The 20,124-nt window shown below is 25.1% G+C and overlaps 1 protein-coding gene across 1 annotated transcript in view; it reads left to right on the forward strand.

The window, feature by feature from the left end:
* Positions 1-15,617, forward strand: part of LOC129614092 (ETS-like protein pointed) — a 44,257-nt gene extending 28,640 nt beyond the window's left edge. Inside the window, exons 3-4 of the mRNA XM_055528488.1 lie at positions 13,685-13,796; positions 15,595-15,617. Coding sequence (XP_055384463.1) covers positions 13,685-13,796; positions 15,595-15,617 — 135 coding nt within the window. The remainder of the gene's footprint in view (positions 1-13,684; positions 13,797-15,594) is intronic.
* Positions 15,618-20,124: the final 4,507 nt, after the last annotated feature.

The raw sequence follows: 20,124 nt of genomic DNA on the forward strand, positions 1-20,124 counted from the left end.
ACTTACAAACTTACAATGACATCAAAAATATTCGCGTTGAACAATTTTCGATTTTGATTTAGTATTCAAGATGCAAATTGGTTATTCATTTATGGTGAACATTTATAAAAAAAAAAATAAGAAAAAAAAACAAAATTGAATGAAAATTTACCTTAATTTTTTTTTATTTTTTTTTGTATAATTTTAATTTTATATTCCTTGCATTCGACACACATTTAATATTATAACCATCATATTAAAAACGTTTTTCTTATTATCAACTCAAAATAGTATTTTGTGCTCCTAGAATTGCAAAAGTTTCTAAAATATTTTCATATGGTCATATGTAGAATTGAATTAAGAATTACATAAAGAACTATCGAATAAATAATTTTAGAATAAATACAACAAAGGAGTTAAAGGTACGAACTGCATTAATTCGTTTCTAGAATTTTAAAAATAATTTTTTTAAAATAAATATGCATATACGAGTAGCAACAATGAACCTAAGTAATAAAAATTTTTATTTTAAATTTTAGAAAGTAAGGTCTTCATATATATATACATAAAATGTTCGCTATTAACACTTGATATAAATACAAGGATTCGGATTAAAATAAAATTTCATTTGACAAAAAAAAAGGGGTTCTGTTTTGAATTTCGATTCTTTTAATAATAATATAAGATTTACATACTTTATTAATATATGTATATATACTTATTATTTAAGCATTAAGTTAATTCTAAATGATGTTATCTCAAAAGTATGAAGTATTTTATTGCATTTCAAATAAATCTGTTCTTTTCAGAAAATGCTCATTACATGTAAATGAAAAATCATTTACATGTTGACATACAAACATATATAAAAAGTTTTGCAAAAAAGTATATAAAATATAAAGGCGAATGATTGATTTAGTGAGTTTAAAATATTACAGAACATAATAAAATTAATTAATCTTTTGTTTAAGTGACAATATCTAAATTAGATTATTTTTGTCGAATATAATTTATTATTTTGTTTTTACTTCATTCTTAGTTACTTTCATGTGCCTCATTTTAGTAAACGTGACTCTAAATCGTTAGTTTTAATAACAAATAGTTTATGAAGTCTTGTACATACTCGTAAATATATCTACATAACGTCAAAGTAAAATCCTTAAATTTCTAGCTACAAATTTGGTTTTGTCTTTCTATTCGAATCTGCTAAGAATTTATATTTTCTGGGTGTTTTTTGCATTTTTTTTTTTTACTTTATATTCGTGTTCACAAAATGTGTTATTTGAATTTTTAGTTTATTCATACGCTTGACCTAAATATTTAAATAATTTTTAATTAAATAAAACAAAAATTCTATAAATTTTACATAAGAAAAAAAAAAAATATTCAACTTGACAAAAATGAACAATAACAAGTTTAAAAATTAAAACTTATATGGTACAATAAACCGACCGAAGGAAATTCTATTCGAAAGGAAATAAACTTTTTTTCCCTCCTTCATAATTTAAATTACATATAAGATTCTCCATAAAATATACGGAATAGTTTAGAAATTTATATACTTTTGTGTATAGGGGGGGAGATATCAATTTTTTTTTGTCATATCAACAATAACACTCTACGTATCTGTTGTGTCTATTGAATCCCTAAAATAATATTTAAACTATAACAAAAGAAAAGAAACATTTTAAAGCCCAAAGGTATGTTATTATGTCTATGTGTATGTGAAGTTTGTTGAATATATATGTATATATACGTTTCACAATATTAATGTCACAGACATTAAAATTATACCCAAATACATTATAAATGTCACGTCACCAATAACGTCTTCTTTGTTGTGCTACGATGATGTGATGTCTTGCATTCAAAAAGGAAATGCATGTCGTCAATATAAAATGTAAAAAAAAAAAAACTATTTTTTTTATTTATTATATTTGTTATTGTTTTTTATTATTACAAATTTTTTTTCTTTATTTCCATTCATTCTCTTTCTTATGATTTAATTAAATTCATTCAAATTATAAGTATATTTATAAGAAAATTATTAAAAACACATTCATGCACACAAATCTACCATATAGATCCATATGTCATGTGTTATAAATATTTAATTGTAGTTATTAATGTGTACAGAGTGTTTAATTTACATATTTGTGTTTTAAAGTCAAAATGCGCTGTTTTTCGGATTTAACAAAATATTATGCTCGCAACAAGCTCAATACATATGATATCAGAAAATACTGGGAAATTTTATACATATAAATAAAATATATAAGAAATAAATTCATCAACTTATGGAGATAATGTCTCTTTATTCGGGTCTTTCTTTAATTTTTATCGCTTTTAAAGCATTCTACTTAAGCAACCCTACATAAGTCGTAAAAAATATTTATCGTACTTTAATGTTGTCAATAATCTTTTTGATTAAATATTTCTTTAAATATTAGATTTGCACGAAAATTTATATCTTAGGCAAGTATTCAAAATATATGATTTAATAGATTTTTGGTGTATAGTGGGCTGCAAGAGTTGTAACTTTGGAACTGACTAATAAAAGAATAATTTGCTTCATAATTCAACAGAAAATGAGATTAGGTAAGATAAAGGCTCGATATTACAATTAGGGAAGATTAAAATAGAAAAAATGTATGCAAATAAGACTGTTAATTTTTCTACTTGCACAAAATACTTATTTGAGAAGTTTTTTGCAAATGAAATTCAAGTTTCATATTTATAGGTATTTCAAATACTTAAATAAAATCGATAAAATTTCAATGCCTTTGTTTCATGTTATACTTTTTGGATCAACCTAAAAAGTTAAATTGAATTCCTAAATTTATGAAAAATTAGTTTTGTTAATCAAATGCTAATTTTTAGAACTTTTGTTTTTGTAGAAAAATATTCTTAATTTCTATTAAATTATATAAAAAATCACAAAAACTGTTTTTGTAAATTGAAATAAGAAACGTGATTTTCATATAAATTTTTTGAAATTTTGTTTTCAATTGCAGTCCTTGATGATTTAATTTCTAAATTTATAAATGTACATTTATGTACAAACCAATAAACGATAATAATTATTCAATTGTATTTAAAATTAAGTCAAACAACTTTGAAAAATAGGAATATTTAAACTATTCCCAAAACAGTTAATTAGATTAAGTGTGTCAAGTCAGAACTGAGGAACTGTAAAGGTTTAAACAGTATGAACAATTGCACTTGCTTGAGTTCCATTATATGAACGTATGTATGCAAAATAAAAATTTCATACTCGTATTCATCCATACGAAATATCAACAATGATTGCTGGGATTTACATACTTACGTTACTTTATTTAATGTCTAAATGCTTGTCATTTCGAATGGCGTGATTTATGACATAGCGTAATGTTTTCTTGTTAGTATCTTTATAAGCCCTTTCAAAAATGTGTTGTATGAAGTTTTTCTCGAAACAAGAAAATGGGGAACCACAAATTTTAAGAGGACCAAGTATTTTAAAAGTTCCCGCATCTTGATAACCATTTAAGATTTTATACCCATCGCCTGACCAGAATTTTGCCAAGTTTTAAGGTTTTAAACACAGGTATTTAGTTAAATACTTATTAATGAATAATCCTTCATATATAGCTGTTACCCCAATAAGATCAAATAAGGATCAATTTACGAGCGTAAAAAAGAAGACATTAAATATAAAAGTTAATATTCATTGGATTTCTTTACTAACCAAATTAATAATGGTTTAACAATTAAAAAAGTTTTTCAATTTATAAATTCCATACAATAATTCATGTCGGGCTATATAAGCTCTTTTCATATATGAGCATATGCATTTGTATTTTGTGTGTCTCCTCTATTTCGCTTCAAAAAACTCTAAGAATAAAGTATTAAGTCACTTTTTCAATTATTTCTAAACAAAAATTTAATATTTTCCATGCTTTTAAATTTTTCGTATATTTTTTTACACAAATTTTCTATCATAAATTTTCACACGCAATTTTAAATTTTTTTATGTACATACGTTATTTATATATATGTATGTATATGTATATACTTATTGATATTTTATTTTAATAGCACTATAAATAAAAACAATTTTCGTATAAAATTTTATTATTTTATTTGAAATCAAAATAGAATTATTTTATTGTTTTTCATTTATTTTTGTAATTAAACTCTTTAAAAATGTCAAAATATGCTGCCAAAGTGCATCTACCCAGGTGCTTTGTAGTGTCATAAATCTTTTTGTTTTTTCATTATGTTGTTCTTGAAATACAAGCCAACCCTTTAGCGCATAACATATTCATACTCATTCATTTTGTCGTTCATTTAGAAAATAACAGAAAATAGCGTACAAAAATATAAAATGCAGAGTAGTGCATCCAATAGAACTGCATTAGTTATGGGCAAACTTATTATGTTGTGTTGTATTAGTAGTAAATTTCTTAAAGATTTTCATTTAAAAATGTTATTAAAAATAGATCTATAAAAGAAAAATTAAATTCCCCTCTTTTTTATTAGCTACTTAGATATAAAAATTGATCTAGAAAATGCAATATATTACAATTTATTTGTTTCCTTTGTGACACACAATAAGAAAATTTACATGTAATTATAGAGGAACATGTACGTTACATGTACCTCTATATCTGCATACCGAACTCTCCAAAGCTGGCTTCATAAATTTAGATCGAAAGTAAAGATTAAAGGTGTAAGTAACTGTGTTAACAAGTAAAGTGAAATTATAGATGTATTTTGGAGATAAAGATAGAAAAATCAAATTAAACAATGCTATTTTACTTATAAAGTAATTGCCTATATACAGTAATTTCTATTTAACAAAATTACGTTTGCAGAACCGTTTGGGTATGGTGAGACACCTTTTGAAAACATATTGTAGTGTTATGTTTTGTTAATTTAATTCTATATTAACGGCTACTAGTTTTTCTAATTAAATTAAACTTTCTTATCGTACAGAATTGGAAACTAAAATTTCAATTTCATTTAATTTCGGTGTTTTCATAAAAAATTATATTATTAGAAATAATATTCTAATTCATAAATTAATTTTATTGTAAATGGAAAGTAAATAGCACAATATAAGTTTCAAGTATTGTACGAAAGAATGTTGTGAATTTTATTGTATAATTTTTAATTGAAAACAAAATATTCACATATAAGATGGTTTCAGTTTTTTTTGTTAAATTAATTGCAGAATTTTTATTTAGAAGAAAAGTTTTTGGTTACATTTCAAATTTTGTTTTCATATGACATTTTATTTGAATCTTGTCCTAACATATGCATGCATTTTCTATATTTACTCTTAAATATTAAGTTTCGTATGAAAAAACAAGGGTGTTTTTAATATTAAATTTTGTTCAGGAAATCACGAATAAGGAATTAAAATCTTCAAAATTGTTTGATATTCCTAACAATATAATATTCGATAATATAAGGCAATAAATATAAGTTGAAAGCTTATATTGATAGACATATTTTTCAAATATATATGTAATTTTGTGATTTTGAGGTGTTACTTAGCGGCAATATTGAAAATCTATAAATATTAGCTACCTATTGTTCCGGTTTGTTCTGCTGTATCAGAACTGTATCCAATTGCTTTTATTTCCATACTTTTCACCCTTGGCTACAAAATTTATTCTGTTTTTCTTAGTCATTTTGATGAGAAAGTTTTACTTTTGTGAACAAGAAAGACTAATGCATCTCGGTTAATTCACTCTTTAATTTCTTTAGATATATTTGTTCTTTCGCTCACTGGCTTGGTGAGCACTATAAATGGTTTCCTTTTTTAGTTTTTGCTTGCAGCCTTCGTATTAGTATAATTAATGGCAACTTTATTTCTTCTGGTCGTCTTCTATTTATCTCTTTAGATTTTATTTCAAAACCGTTTTTATATACAAAGAATTTTACATTATAAATGGCTGAGATCTTAGTTGTTATATTATATAACCTTTTATAAGGAATAGATTTTGTAAAAAGGATAAAAAACGTTAATCTTATTATTTTAATATTCCACAAGTAATTAATTAATTATGCTTAACAAGGGTTTTTTCTATAATGATCACAAAATTATAAGTTGAGTTTGTTGGAAGTTTTAACGCGTAATTATTGTATCAAAAACATGGTTTTTAAATGAAATTTTGAATGACCTGTAAGAGTTTTAATATTAAAATAGAATTAGTATCAATGTTGGCATTAAGAAATAGATAATTTTCATTAAAAATATTTAGATACATGTTAAATTTTTACAATCTTTGTTTTTTTTAAATGAGGGTAAGTATATAATTAGTTGCAGTATTTGATATTTATATGCATATAGAAAGTGTAAATATATATATAATAAATAAATATATATAAATAGTGTACAAAAATCATTTTATTATACGTTATTTATGTGTGTTTTGTTATAAATATTAAAATTGTATATGATTAATATCCTTAAAGGTTGCCGTTCTATTTAAAAAATGTTAAGATAATTTGTGAATATTTAAGCTTGTATAATTACTGTAATACGAGCATTTTGAAATAATAACGATCCCTTTTATCATCTATGATTTTTTTCGTGTAATGTATGTTACGTTAGTTTGTCGATAACGATATTAGGTACAATAGAGATACATATATAAAAGATAAATTAGATCAATAGGGTAAATTCAGTATTTATGTTGCAAATTTAAGCATTGGTATTGCTTAAGAGTCAGTAGGAAATTTTCAAATACAAAATTTTACTTGATTTGCAGCTCAAAAATTTCATAAAAGCTAGTCTTCATGGAACAAAATTTTGACTAATTAAATTTGACTAAATTTTTTTGACTAATTTGACTAATTAAAAAACGCGTATATAGAACTGTAAGCATTTTTATGGAATTGTGAGTATGTTCTTGGAAATCATTAAAAATTTAGAATATTTGAAGCAATATAAAGTTGTGTGAATCCAGTTCAGTATTGATTAAAATCCCTGAATTTCTAAAATAGCATAGTTAACGTTATTTTTCGTGTTTTTAAATTTACTTTTTTCGTGTTTTCACTTTTAAAGGTTCAGGAGATAGAAGTGGTATAATTTTGATACTAAGGCCTGATCGTCTATCTCACTATTTTACTCGGCAAGCAAAAAGAAAATGTTATATATTTGTACAATGTAATTTTCGAGTTAGAAGAATTATTCGGTATTGCATATCCCTTTTTTCTAAAATGTATACAAAATTTATTCACTTTGTTTTTGAAAGTGACGTCTCACTTCAGTCGATAATTTGAGAAAAAATACAAAAATCAAATTGAAAAAATAAGTAATTTAATTTATGATATTTTCCATTATGGCAACTTTAATTTAACAACGAGCGAAAATGAAACCAAAAATGATGGCAATCTTATTGCTCCTCCTATCATTATGTCTTACATAAGTATTTTTGTTATCTTTTTGTTTTTTTAAATATTATTAAAAAACTAATCATCGACCCTGAAATGGCGTTAAAGTGTTTTAAGGTCCATGATCTTTATTAAAGTAGAAGTTTTTCAGTTTGTTGTTCTCTTGTTTTCTTTTAAATTTTAAACTTATTATTCATAAATTAAATGTTTAGCAGTTGTGCAACAATACGTTAACCATTTGGATGAACTTAAAAGAGAAGTGCAAGTTTTTTCTTTGTTTTTAAATATAATACCTTATTAAAATATTGATGTATTAGTATCATTAATCTGTACATCCAATTATTGCAGTATATCCTTACCAAAAAAAATAAATAAAAAACTATTGTTTTACAATAAAAAAAAGTAGTATGAGAAAAGAAAAAAACAGCTAGAAATTTAATTCTGATATGTTGGTTTAGAGATAGATGTGCGTATCTACATACATATATATACATCATATATGAGCAAATATTGGCCTCTTTTCCTGCACCTTTCTTGCTTTTTATTTTCTTATTTAATTTTTTTTGTTATTATTATCGTTCACTTTCCGATCATGGTACATTCACTTAAATATCCAATTACAATTTTGGGGTTTAAAACCAACGAAAAAAGTAAAAAAAATTTAAATTTGCTTGTTTTTTTACATTTTTTTTAAATCTCTCATGTAGATACTGTAGGAGAAAATGACGGAAAATGATGGATCAAAGATTGACTTAATACAGTTGCTCGTTGATCTATAAATAAATTGAGCTGAGCTGAAAAAAATGTAATAAAAAAAAAACGACGATGGGAGAAAGGAACCTTAAAGTTTCGAGATAATATTTTATTATTTTTTCATTCAATTTGTTTCGTATATAACAATCTTAACTGTTGATCATCCCTGTGTCTTTAATACTCTGCTGAAACCAAATATAACAGAGACAGCGAAAAAAATTCAAGTCCTTGTAATCATATAAAATTACAGAAGAGTTTTTTTTATGTTTGTTTGTTTTTTGTGTTGAAAAATATCAAAGATGTTTTGTTTTTGTTTTGGAAAAAGTGGAACATGTTGGTCTTTATATTAATGTATGTTTGCTTTTTAACTTATACAGCCACATATACTTTTAATTTTTATTTTAAAACAAATAAATATAAAGGGAAATAGAGTATAATATCTGCAATAATGTTGATAGAACCTGCTAATGTCATTTAAGAAACATGAAATATTTGAGCTATTGAACTCTCAAATAAACTTACATACATTTTATATAATTGTTTACATATACATATATACATATGTATACAGTATGCAATTATTTTGATTTTGATTATCATAAATGTCTTATTTATTTTCTTTTAGAAAAACAAAGCAGTTATAGGGGTCATTGCAGTATATAGTTGAGTTTACCTAAGAATATATGTATACAGTTTTTAATATTTGATTTAATTTTTAATATTTAAGATTCGATCGAGTATAAGCTTTTTAAATTACCGGATTGCATACAATAAGGAGGTTGTTTTATTATCAAACTCCACATATCAAGTTTTCATTATCGAGTTATACATAATTTTCAAATATGGAATAGCTTGAATAAAAAAAAAGTTAAAATCAATTTTTTGAACGTTTCAAAAGTATTAACAATTTATTTATGAGCTATGAGAAAGAATATTCACTTATATATGTATATATAAATTTAATACTACTTTTAATGAAACCTTTACGTGACATAAACAAAAAATTATAACATTAAATTAATAAAGGTGGTTGATGATGGGAATCACGGTTTGTTAATTATCATTAGCCACAATATTGCAAAAAAGAAGGAACAAGAGAATTATGCAAAAATAAGAGATTATCAATTACCAAAATTGATATTTAATGCAAAAGCATATATCTAATTTAGTGCTGCCGTTTTTGCTGACACTGCATATTTCTACTGGAATTTAATATTATTGTAACAATGAAATTTGCTTCCATTTTCTGCAATTTTTATATTTAAAAAAAAAACATTTTTTTGCTCATTTGTTTAACTTTCGCCATAAAAATGAATTTGGTTATATTAACTTGTCAAAAAAAAACTGTATGTAGTGGTGCAGTGATATTAAGTCACCTAATTTTGTTAATACCTATCTACAGTTTTATTTCATGCAATTCACATTTTGGTGCATTTAAAGATGAATTAAAATAAATATTAAAAAAAAAAATTCCTTTAATTTTTATTAACCTTTCATAAATCAATACATATAACAAAAAGAATCTGCGCGGTACAAGCGAATCTACTGCAATTTTAATATCTTCTTCGACGCTAAACGATATCATAAAACGACAACACTAATGAAATATTATAACCATATGTAGAGTGATTTCTCCTACCTGTGAACAAAAAAATCTCATTTTCATCGTTTAATAATAACTCTTATCGGAAGCAAACATTTAAAATTTTTGTCAATACAGTCAGTTTAATAATTTAATTTCCTTCGCATTGGTTCAAAATGAAAAAGATAAAGTTAAAAAATTATTAAATTTTTAATTGGCACATGCATGTGCGCTCAATGTGTTTTATTTATGGGCTTATTATTTTTCGCAAGTAAGATTTTTTTATAATTTATGTTTAATCTTAATTAGTGTATTAAGAATGGTAAGTAATATGTACGGAATCACAAGAGCCTGCATTTTAAATTTTCTATTTTCAAAAAAAAAAACATGTAAAATATAGGTTCACAGATACAAGGCACACCATACATTTTTTCGAATATAATTCTATTGTAATTTTAAAACCTGGTCGGGACAAAATATGTTTTTTTCACATATAAAAGAACTCTAACTAATGGAATATATGGTGCACTTAATATAAATCTTTAATGTTCAAAATTGATTGCGATTTTAAAAAGTATATAGAGTTGAATGCGTTTTCAGAAATAAAAAATACTTTCTGCAACTATACAACTGATGTGTCGTATACAGTGTAATAATTGTCCACGCAGGTATAGTGGTCTATACTTATGGGAACTCACTCTACATATACATAGGTATATGTGTAAAAATTTTTTGATATTCAGGAGTGCGAAATCTTTTGGTGTTTATTCTTTGTCTTGTGGTCTTTTTCTATTTTCATTATTAATTTCCTGAAGTTTTTATAAAATAAATATCCTATTCAAATTTCTACAAACTCACATATGTGCATTTACAAAATGTGTGTCAAAAATTTTTCCGTTCTTTTCTTAAATAAGTTTTTGTATATATTATGGAATGGAATATACAATATGTATCAACATTTTTTCCTTTCCTACCGCTGAGGTAGGTTCTAGGATGGCATCACATTTTGTTTCAAGTTTGTTTTGTTATCAAGTGCGTTTTCGGTGGAAACGCAATTCTCCATAGTGGGAAGCGTAAATAAATTACTTCTAGAGAGATGTCGGTGTGTGTGTGCAATAGTGTGTCTCAAGTTTGGCTGAATCGATTTTAATGAAATCTTATATGTAAGTTTATTGTGTCTGTAGCACGGATGATCAAGTTGTGTGAACTGGTCCTTTGTCGTCGCCAATTTTACATTTTTGCATATACATATAATTATGAAATTTAATATTTAAATTCGGAATGTTAAAACAATGATTGTATTTTAGAAAGATTAGATTTTCATGGAAATTTTCGGGTGGCGCAAAGCGAAACTCTACTAAGAGCCAAATTTACACTTTTCTAGATATGTTAACTAAAAGCTTACTAAGTGTCCGAAAAAATTTGTAAAGAAGTGTTTAAAACGCATTTCCATAATCTTCTGTAACAATTTCACTAAACTAGGAATTACTCATTGCCCTCGGTTATATGCTGACCACATCAGATTTTTTTCTTATAAAATTTTTTGTATATTATGGAACACTTCAATACTTATATAATTTTGGAATTGAAATTAAGAAGAGAAAAAAAAATAAAACGATCGTATACTCCACATTTAAATATTTCTGTTTTTTACTTTTTTTTTTGTTTGTTTTTTTTCATGATTTCCGGTGTCGCTGCTGATTTTTGTTATTGTTTTAAAGCTACAAAGTATATATCATAAGTGAAATGTTCATTTTCTCATCACTGGAATTGTATAAATTGAGGGAAGGAAAGATTTAGGTTGAATATTTTGACTGTAATACCAACAAAAAAGTAGAAGTAAATGTTAAATACAGAACGACAACGGATAGAGATAGAGGAACGGAATTTTATTTTGATTACTACTTATTTTTCAATATAGCTTACGATAAATTTAAGTAATATAATTATAATAGTGAATAAGTATTTTTAAAACTCCATCTATCAGAAGTGCAACTGCAACATTGTGTTCTGACATTTATTATGTTCACCAGAACGCAGGGTTGAATGGGGCAACAGCAGAAAGCCTTACAAAGTCAGCTACAGATTTCATGTTGGACAAAAATTTAGGCACATAATTATATACATTTGTTTAAGTTACGATCAGAAATACACGTTTATTACGCCGGGAGAAAATAATTCCTAATTTTTTTTTAAAATAAAAAAAAATTAAATTTATAATACTATTAATATTAGGCCTTTATATAATTTTAAAAAGGTAAACTGTAAGGGATGAAACCGCCTAATTAAATTTTATTTACAATCCCTTTTATCTATTATTTAATTTGCTAAATATAAAAAATACTTTATTAACTAAGCGTAACATTATCATAAGTAGTTTGTATGGCGCGTACGATTTTTGTTCAATAGCCTCATTAGTTCGATTTCTATTGAGCTGGGGTCAAAGAATAAGTTGAATATTTATTTCAATAACAACAACAGGATTGTTTTCCCTAGATGTTTGAAATTTATCTTTAATTTTGCCACATGTAATTTTGTTACGTCTTTGCTATCTTTTTTACTCAATCATAAACGTGTTAGCACTTAGAACTTGTATATTAAACAGATAAATTTAGTAACATTTGTATAAGTTGGTTGGCCTACTCTTATAATCTTTCTTTACCTTATAATCTTTCAGTTAAGCTTTAAATCTGGTAGGAAATTTATAAATACTTATGAGCTTAATCCAAGCTTATGTTTTTTTGATTTCTTTTGTAATATACTCATTGTTATACCCGTACGAACGTATGTTCGAAGGGTACACGAAGGGAACTTTACTGTTTGTAACGCTAAGAAATAATGGTGCGAGATATAGACTCAAGTGTATGTTTTTGATCAGCATCGAATTCTGAGTCGATTTAGCTTTGTCTGCCCGTCCGTCCGTCAGTCCCAGCGAGAACTCAAAAACTAATTGAGCTAAGTTCATAAAATTTTCACAAATTATTTATTATAGTAAATGCCAGAACCCTGTTTAAATTGGATATCATCGGTGTACTGGTTCGGGTAGCTGCCATGCAACTTCAAAATTTATTTACCTATATCTCAGAAACTATAAGAGCTGTGTTTTTGAAATTTCACACAAGGTAATATATTAGTAGGGAAAATGTGTTTAATAAAACTCGTTGAAATTGCTTGGCTTTTTCTGGTAGCAGCCATATAACTTCAATTGCAGTTTGGCCATATCTTAGAAAATATTGAAAATACGGTACTAAAATTGTGCGTAAATTAATATGGCAGTACGACAACTTAAAGTTATAGACTGTCAGATAATCAGCTATGACATATTTATTTGCATATAGGATAACAAATTCACTATACGGGTATCATAGACTTGATACGGTCAACTCTATTTTTTCTCGTTGCTAAACTAAATTTGGAAAAAACGATAGTATAATCGGCATCAGATTTCATTATCTACCCATATGTCGTAATATATATATTACATATTTATTCTATTTATATTCTTTTATGAATATTGCTTACCCATTATGCAGATAAATTGTCATAATTTTCTATTTGTAAGGTTTGTTTTTATTTAAGAATTTGTAACAATTCCCCAAACTAATGTGATATTTTGTAAAACTATAGCAATTGCACTTTCTGAAGAAAAGAATAGTTGTCTAAAATAAAGAACTTCATTTAAAATTGTTCCTTAAGCTGCAAGAGTTTTTGATTATTATGTACATACATTTACAATAAAGAAAAACTATTTAAATATAACGTTCACACATAAAATCCCGCATTGCAAAATATACGCCAATTGAGGAAAGGAAACCGATGTTTTCATTTTCATTATACTAAACAACAAATTTTTTTTTCATATTCGAACACAACTTTCAAATTAATATGTTAATTGCTTACGTAATAAATTTTTAAATTAATATTAGAAAAATTTGTAAAAAATAAAATTAATAATAGGAAAAAAATTTTGCTTTATCATTTTAGTCTACAAATGAATATCCAAATGTATTCATTAAAGAAGAACCCGATGATGGATCAAGAAATATACAAAAAGTACCAAGTCTGTCTGACATGTCAGATCAGGAGACTTCCCTGGGTAAGTAATTTTGTCTTTTTTTTTTTTATTTTTATATCATATATGTATGTATTCAATCCAACAAATATATATTTTTTTTCCATTTTTTATCCATAAATTTTCGTCCTAAATATATAGATTTTTCTTTTTAATTAAGAATACACGCATATTATGTACATATGTGTGATACTTATTTGATAATTACAAAATCTATAAAGTCACAAAATATTTTTGAAATGAAAATGAAAAGCCCCTTCTTAAATTAGTTCAACGTTTAAAGGCAACACTTCATTTATAGCAACTTTGTAATAAAATTGATAGACGTCAAAATTTTTTCTAATCTATAAAATGAAATTGTATTTCATTAGGAACTTCATGGAACTTCATACGTATACATACATAAATGTTATATGTATGTATACGTATTCTCTTGAAATTCCAAAATATAAGTCCTGCCTATAAACGTAGTATTCGCGATATATGGCGAGAATTGCGCTATCTTTGTGTTCATGTACAAATGCTGCTAATCAAGTTTGAGCATAAACATTGCTAATCTATCACAAAATTATTTACACTATCATGGCTAGCGCAGTTAAATCAACTATACTTTTTTTTATTAGTTTTTGTAGTTCGGTTTTACATTTTTAATTGTTAATTGTTTGTATTTAAATAATAACAAAATTTCTTCTTGCTTCAATTTTCTTCTTTGTTTTTCTTAATTTTTATTTTTCCTAAAATAGAATTTTCCACTATTTGGCCCAAAATAAATAATATTTTTTTTGTTAACGACAGTTTTTTGTTTATGAACACAATACTGCAAATTCAAAATAGCAAAAGTTTTTATACAATAATTGTCAAAAATATATTGCGAATGTATCACATTATTGTTTTGTAGTATTGTGTTTTATGAAAATTTCCATATATGTTTAAATTTTCTTAATTGGTAAAAAAATGTGAAAAATCTAAGGCACAAAAACGCACATGTTTCTTTTTTTTCTCAAATTCAATAATTAAATGTTTTTGTATTCTCAAATGTTAGAGCTACATACAAATAAATTAAATATATTTTTTTAATAAATTTATTAACATATGTACTGTACATATTACAGAGTGATTCAGTAATCAGTGACTTAACAATTATATCATCGTGTAATACTCTAAACGATGGTATACATATGTTGAGACACTGATTACTCAATCACCCTGTATATATGTCAAATACTATCTGTATTTTGCAAAACTGTATTTTAAAATACCAAAACAATTATAGTGTATTTATTTCAAATAAATTTAAATTGCATACACCCACACACATGCTTGCATATCAGAACAAAAAGGAGTTTATATGATTATTCGAACTTTAAACGAGCCCCGTTTAACAAACTTATTGTGTTACAATAAAGCAATAATTTCAATGATGTTAAAAAGATGTTTATACTGAAAACGCATTGAATTAAATCAATGATATATGGGTAGGCAATAAATTAAAATCCTAAAAGAAAACATTTTTCGAATATTCCCTTTCTAACGTTTTTGTTCCAACGTTCCAACTATTATCGAATCCGTTCCGTTCCTGTATCCAACGTTTTCACTTGAAAATCTTTTTTTACTATAATTTATACTGCCAAATTTGAAGTTTAGATTATTTTAAAAATTGCCATTGTAGTGTTTGCCTATGCTGTTTTGCAGAATTTTTTTTGGGTTTATGACATTTACAGAAGACCATAGCTTTTATGAAAGGGTGGTAGGTGTAAATTTTAAAAAGTTTACAAATCGGTTTTCTAGAAAAACCCATTTCTCTATAAATTAATATTTGCAGACTGTCAAACAGAGATTAAGTAATGGGCATAACTTTTTTCTTTTATCATGTTCATAACATTTTTTTAAGAGATATGATATCATTGACGTAAAATGAGATTTAAAAGAATTTAAGCTAAATGGCAAGATTCAGAATAAAAATACAGAATAGAAATTGTTGATCTAATTCTTATTAAATTTTTTTTCTGATTTTTGCACCTCATTTGCAATTTGAAACGGTTCATAAAATTTTTATTTCCTTTTCCAAAAATGTGTTTTTTTTCCTTTCTGTTTTTTATTAAAATCTCGAAACAGTCAACTAATTCATTTAAATTGGCTAGTTTTACATATTCTGTTTATATGTAAGTATATGGCAGCGATTTGAGAATTTTTTCACAGATAACAAAATGATCATCAAACAAACACATACGAGTACATAAAATTTTATCATTTCTTTTTCTTTTTTTTTTGATAATTTATTCATTATATTAGTAATAACAACTAACATCTACTTGTGGGTAATTGAATACATATATGTACATATTTAAATCTGCTATGTATAAGTATATAGAAATGTATTTATATGTATAATTTTGTCAATATTTGAATTGACATTTTGATAAGCGTTAAGTAATTATGCACATTTGGATTAGACTTTATACACACTAGATTAAAACCATTATTATTATATGAATATTGTACATACTCGTAATATGCGTAAAGTATACATGTATGCATGTACATAATGTAAACTTAATTTTGATTTAGAAAAATATTTAGTTGAAATAGACCACAAGCGCTAAAGTTTACAGAATTTACAGAAAGAAAAGAAAACAATAAAATTTGAAAAGAAACGAGCATAGAATGAGCTTACGATTTCAGATATATGTACATATTTACCCAAAAGAACGTAAGAGAGGGTTGCTAAATGAAAAAAAATAAAGGGGGACTGATGTCAAAAATATTTTTGAATGTTTTTGTTTTCCCAGTGATTTCACTTGCACTGAATTTAAGTAACATAATTTAAAATGATGGTCATTTTGTTATGCTTTATGTAGAATCTTTATGAAGTTTTTGTTTTTGAATTTTTAGGTCATATTAATATTGTTGGTTTGTGTCTTTGACAATGCTCAATAAATGTTTTAATTACTATCTAATTGTCAAATTAAAATGCTGAAAATTTAAAATAACAAATAAGAAATTATAATTTTAAGTTTTTTCCGTTAAGATAAAGGCACTAAGTAATTTCGGGGTACGTCAAATGTAGCTTGCTACAAATAAAATTTGAGAATTCGCATATTATTTGAAATCTTTTTTCGACGTTATGGTGGGATTGTGTGATATCCTCTGTATGGAACTCTAAGAACACATTATAAAGTGATTTATCATGGTGTAGAACTTGTGTTTGAAATTTTACAATTACTAGATTAAGATACTTTTCATTATCTGGAAAATTTAAACGTTTCATTGGATATTCCAGTGAAACGTCATTTAGGGTTTTGAAAAGCTTATCAAAAATTTTTAGTTCGTGTTATTAAATTTGTTTTTAGAATAGACGCGTACCGAATTCATTTACTGAAAAGGTTGAATCTAACCAATAGCTTGTAAAGTATTTCGCTTGTGAAAGTGGAAATACTGCTTTCGAAAACTTTATTCAAACCCATGTTTAAGATTTGTATAATTACAATCTTTTCTGTTGTCTTTTTGTTTTTTAAAACTACGGATTTTTATTTATTTTCTGTAGTATGTAGTAGTATGTAGAAAACGTTGCGCTTTTTTACAAACAAACGTTGCTACAGTTTACAATAAACCATATTTCCATTACATTGAGTACTGAGTTACAAAAAGAAATTGGTTAGATTTGCTTTTGCTTAACACCACCATCAGTGCTCATCTTCCTTACCAACTTTCAACAAGGGTGTTTTTCAGTTACAAAAATTTGAAAAATTATCGGTTTTAATCTAAAATTATAGAGCATACTCGTAAAATAACTTGATATAATATGTGATAAAAATTAATTATCACCATATCAAGTATTCTTTTTCGAATTTTTTAATTCGATTTGATCTAATGCAAAAGACCCACCTCAACACATAAAACTAACCACAAGTATTATTCTCAATACAATGCAAATATTCGAAAACGGAAGAAAATCATCTGAACTCGTGTTTTACCTTTTACATATAAGTGCATAAACTTTTAATTTTTTATGCGTCTATATAATTTTCCATTTTATTTTTCTATTTTTCAATATTAATATATATGTAAATCTTTTTGTAATATGTATATATGTAATTATAAATCTATAAGCAAAATGTTTTTGGTTTCTCATTCATTGAGAAAAATAATCTTTATTCTTTACAATAACTATAATAACAATTTTATATTATTACCCACCATTTGGCGTTTTAAGTCCCATTTAACCAAACAAATTTGTGTATGTAATAAAATGCATCGTTAGATCTTGTATTTTTTTTTTCTATGACTTTAATTGTTTTTACCGCGTCTCCAATTATTATGAATGGAATGATAATGGTAAGAAGAAACATAGTAGTACATACAGATAAACTTTTGAGTAAATAAGAAAGTAAAAAGTAGAATGAAACCTGTTGTAGTGGAACTAGTAAACGAAAAATGCTTGAATTAAAACATGAATGAATTGAATGATTTGTAAATGCAGTATTATCGTTGTTGTGAGTGTATTTTATATTACACTCTTACAATATGATTCTATAAAATGAGAGAAGACAGAAGAGGGGCGCGATTATATAGTGATGATGAGGTTGTAAAAAGTTCAGAAATGTCATGATGAGAATTTAATTTCAATAACATCATATTTTTTTTCTTTTTCTTAATAAATTTTACTATGTGCACCATTAAAATTCAAAAGGTGTCAAATTTAAGAAAAATAATTTTCAATTTCCTTGTTTTGTTGGTGGTCAATACAGGTAAATTAAATAAATATTGTAGAAGAAGCAATATATTATTAGTTTTCTTTAAAATTCAATTAAAATTTTAAACACACAATTTGTTAGAAAAATTTTCTTTTTGGATAAGTTTCTTTTTTTTTATGTTTTTTAATGATAAAAAAATTTTAAGAATTTCTCATTTATTTTTTTGTTTTTAAATGCATTTAATTCCAAGAATGCCTCTATTAAAATATTTTTTATCTTGATCTCATAAGAGTTTTATGATAAATTCAAATAAAATAATTGAAATGGTTTTACAAGATGTAAACATAACTTTTTGGTAAATATCTGAAGAATCGAAAAATATCTTGATTTATTAAATCATGAACTGAATAATAATTGACAACATTCGAAGTGCCTTTTGTTTCTTCATATTAATATTGAATAATTTCGGATATTTTAAATCTAATAGTAAAAATATAGATAGAAAGGACACATGAAAAAAATTTTATGTTTAGTGAATTCACTTGGAAAGAAAATTAAGGTATAGAATTTTAAGTGTAAAATATTTGCTTAAATAAACTTTAATTTTAAATAAAAAGCCAATATTCATATAAGAAACTACTTAGTGCCTTCTCTCTGTTAATCAGTACAACATATTTCAGAACATTTTTATTTTTATTTTACTTGATTTACTGGTAGTTACCTGTAAATAATGGAAGCAATAATCGATCATATTTTTAAATTCTATACTTAAATTTCCATATACAACAACAAACAGTGTAAGTACAAACATTTTATGACTTTGTTTTCCATATTAAATAATAAAAACAAAAATTATATCTTGCTCCATAATACATACATATACATATAGAAGTTGTGAAATATTTAACAGATAAAAAGCGCGAATTGTTTAAGAGGCAAATATAAAAAAATGATTAGAATATCAAATTTTATTGACTTGCAGATGGCTTTTCATGAAATCCAAAAAAAAAAATAAATCGATATTTTTGAAATAATCAAATTCAATACTTAAAAGCAAATTCTAGAAGAAGCTGAAGAGGAAAAATTAAAAAAAAGCTCTACTATGAAGAAACTTTATTAGCAATTTTTTTTATATTCTTTTAAAAATTAAATTGAAAAATAAAACTAAATCGTTTTGAAAATTCAAATTAAATGTAAAATTTATGCGAGCAAGAAAATAAAAAAAATTGTTTTATTTTATGATAAAATAGTTGATGATCAGATAAATTTTTTTTTTTATTTAAAATTTCATTTTAAGGTTTGTTTATCATGTATTTTTAATCAGAAAACAATTATTTATTTGTAATAACATTTCCTATAAAATTATAGCAAAAAGGACAATCGTTATAAAATATTGACATATTTAGAATTGTAGCATTTAGTATTCAACTATTGCAAAATTTTGTTAGGAAATACAAAAAATTTAAAATTTAATTGAAAAATGTGTTATGTGGAGTAGCGGTTACATAAATATTTTTATGGGAGTAAGACTTTTGAATCGAACTTTGAAGAAAGGAATTGCGAGGGCTTAAAAATCTGTTCCATTGAGAGCAGTGTTTTACTTATGTTTTTTCGTTACTAATGCAGGAGAATTGAGCAATTACAGGAATTTTGAAAAT

This window comes from Condylostylus longicornis, unplaced genomic scaffold (assembly GCF_029603195.1).
Source record: "Condylostylus longicornis isolate FDR11 unplaced genomic scaffold, ASM2960319v2 ptg000004l, whole genome shotgun sequence".
In the NCBI taxonomy this organism is placed as follows: domain Eukaryota; kingdom Metazoa; phylum Arthropoda; class Insecta; order Diptera; family Dolichopodidae; genus Condylostylus; species Condylostylus longicornis.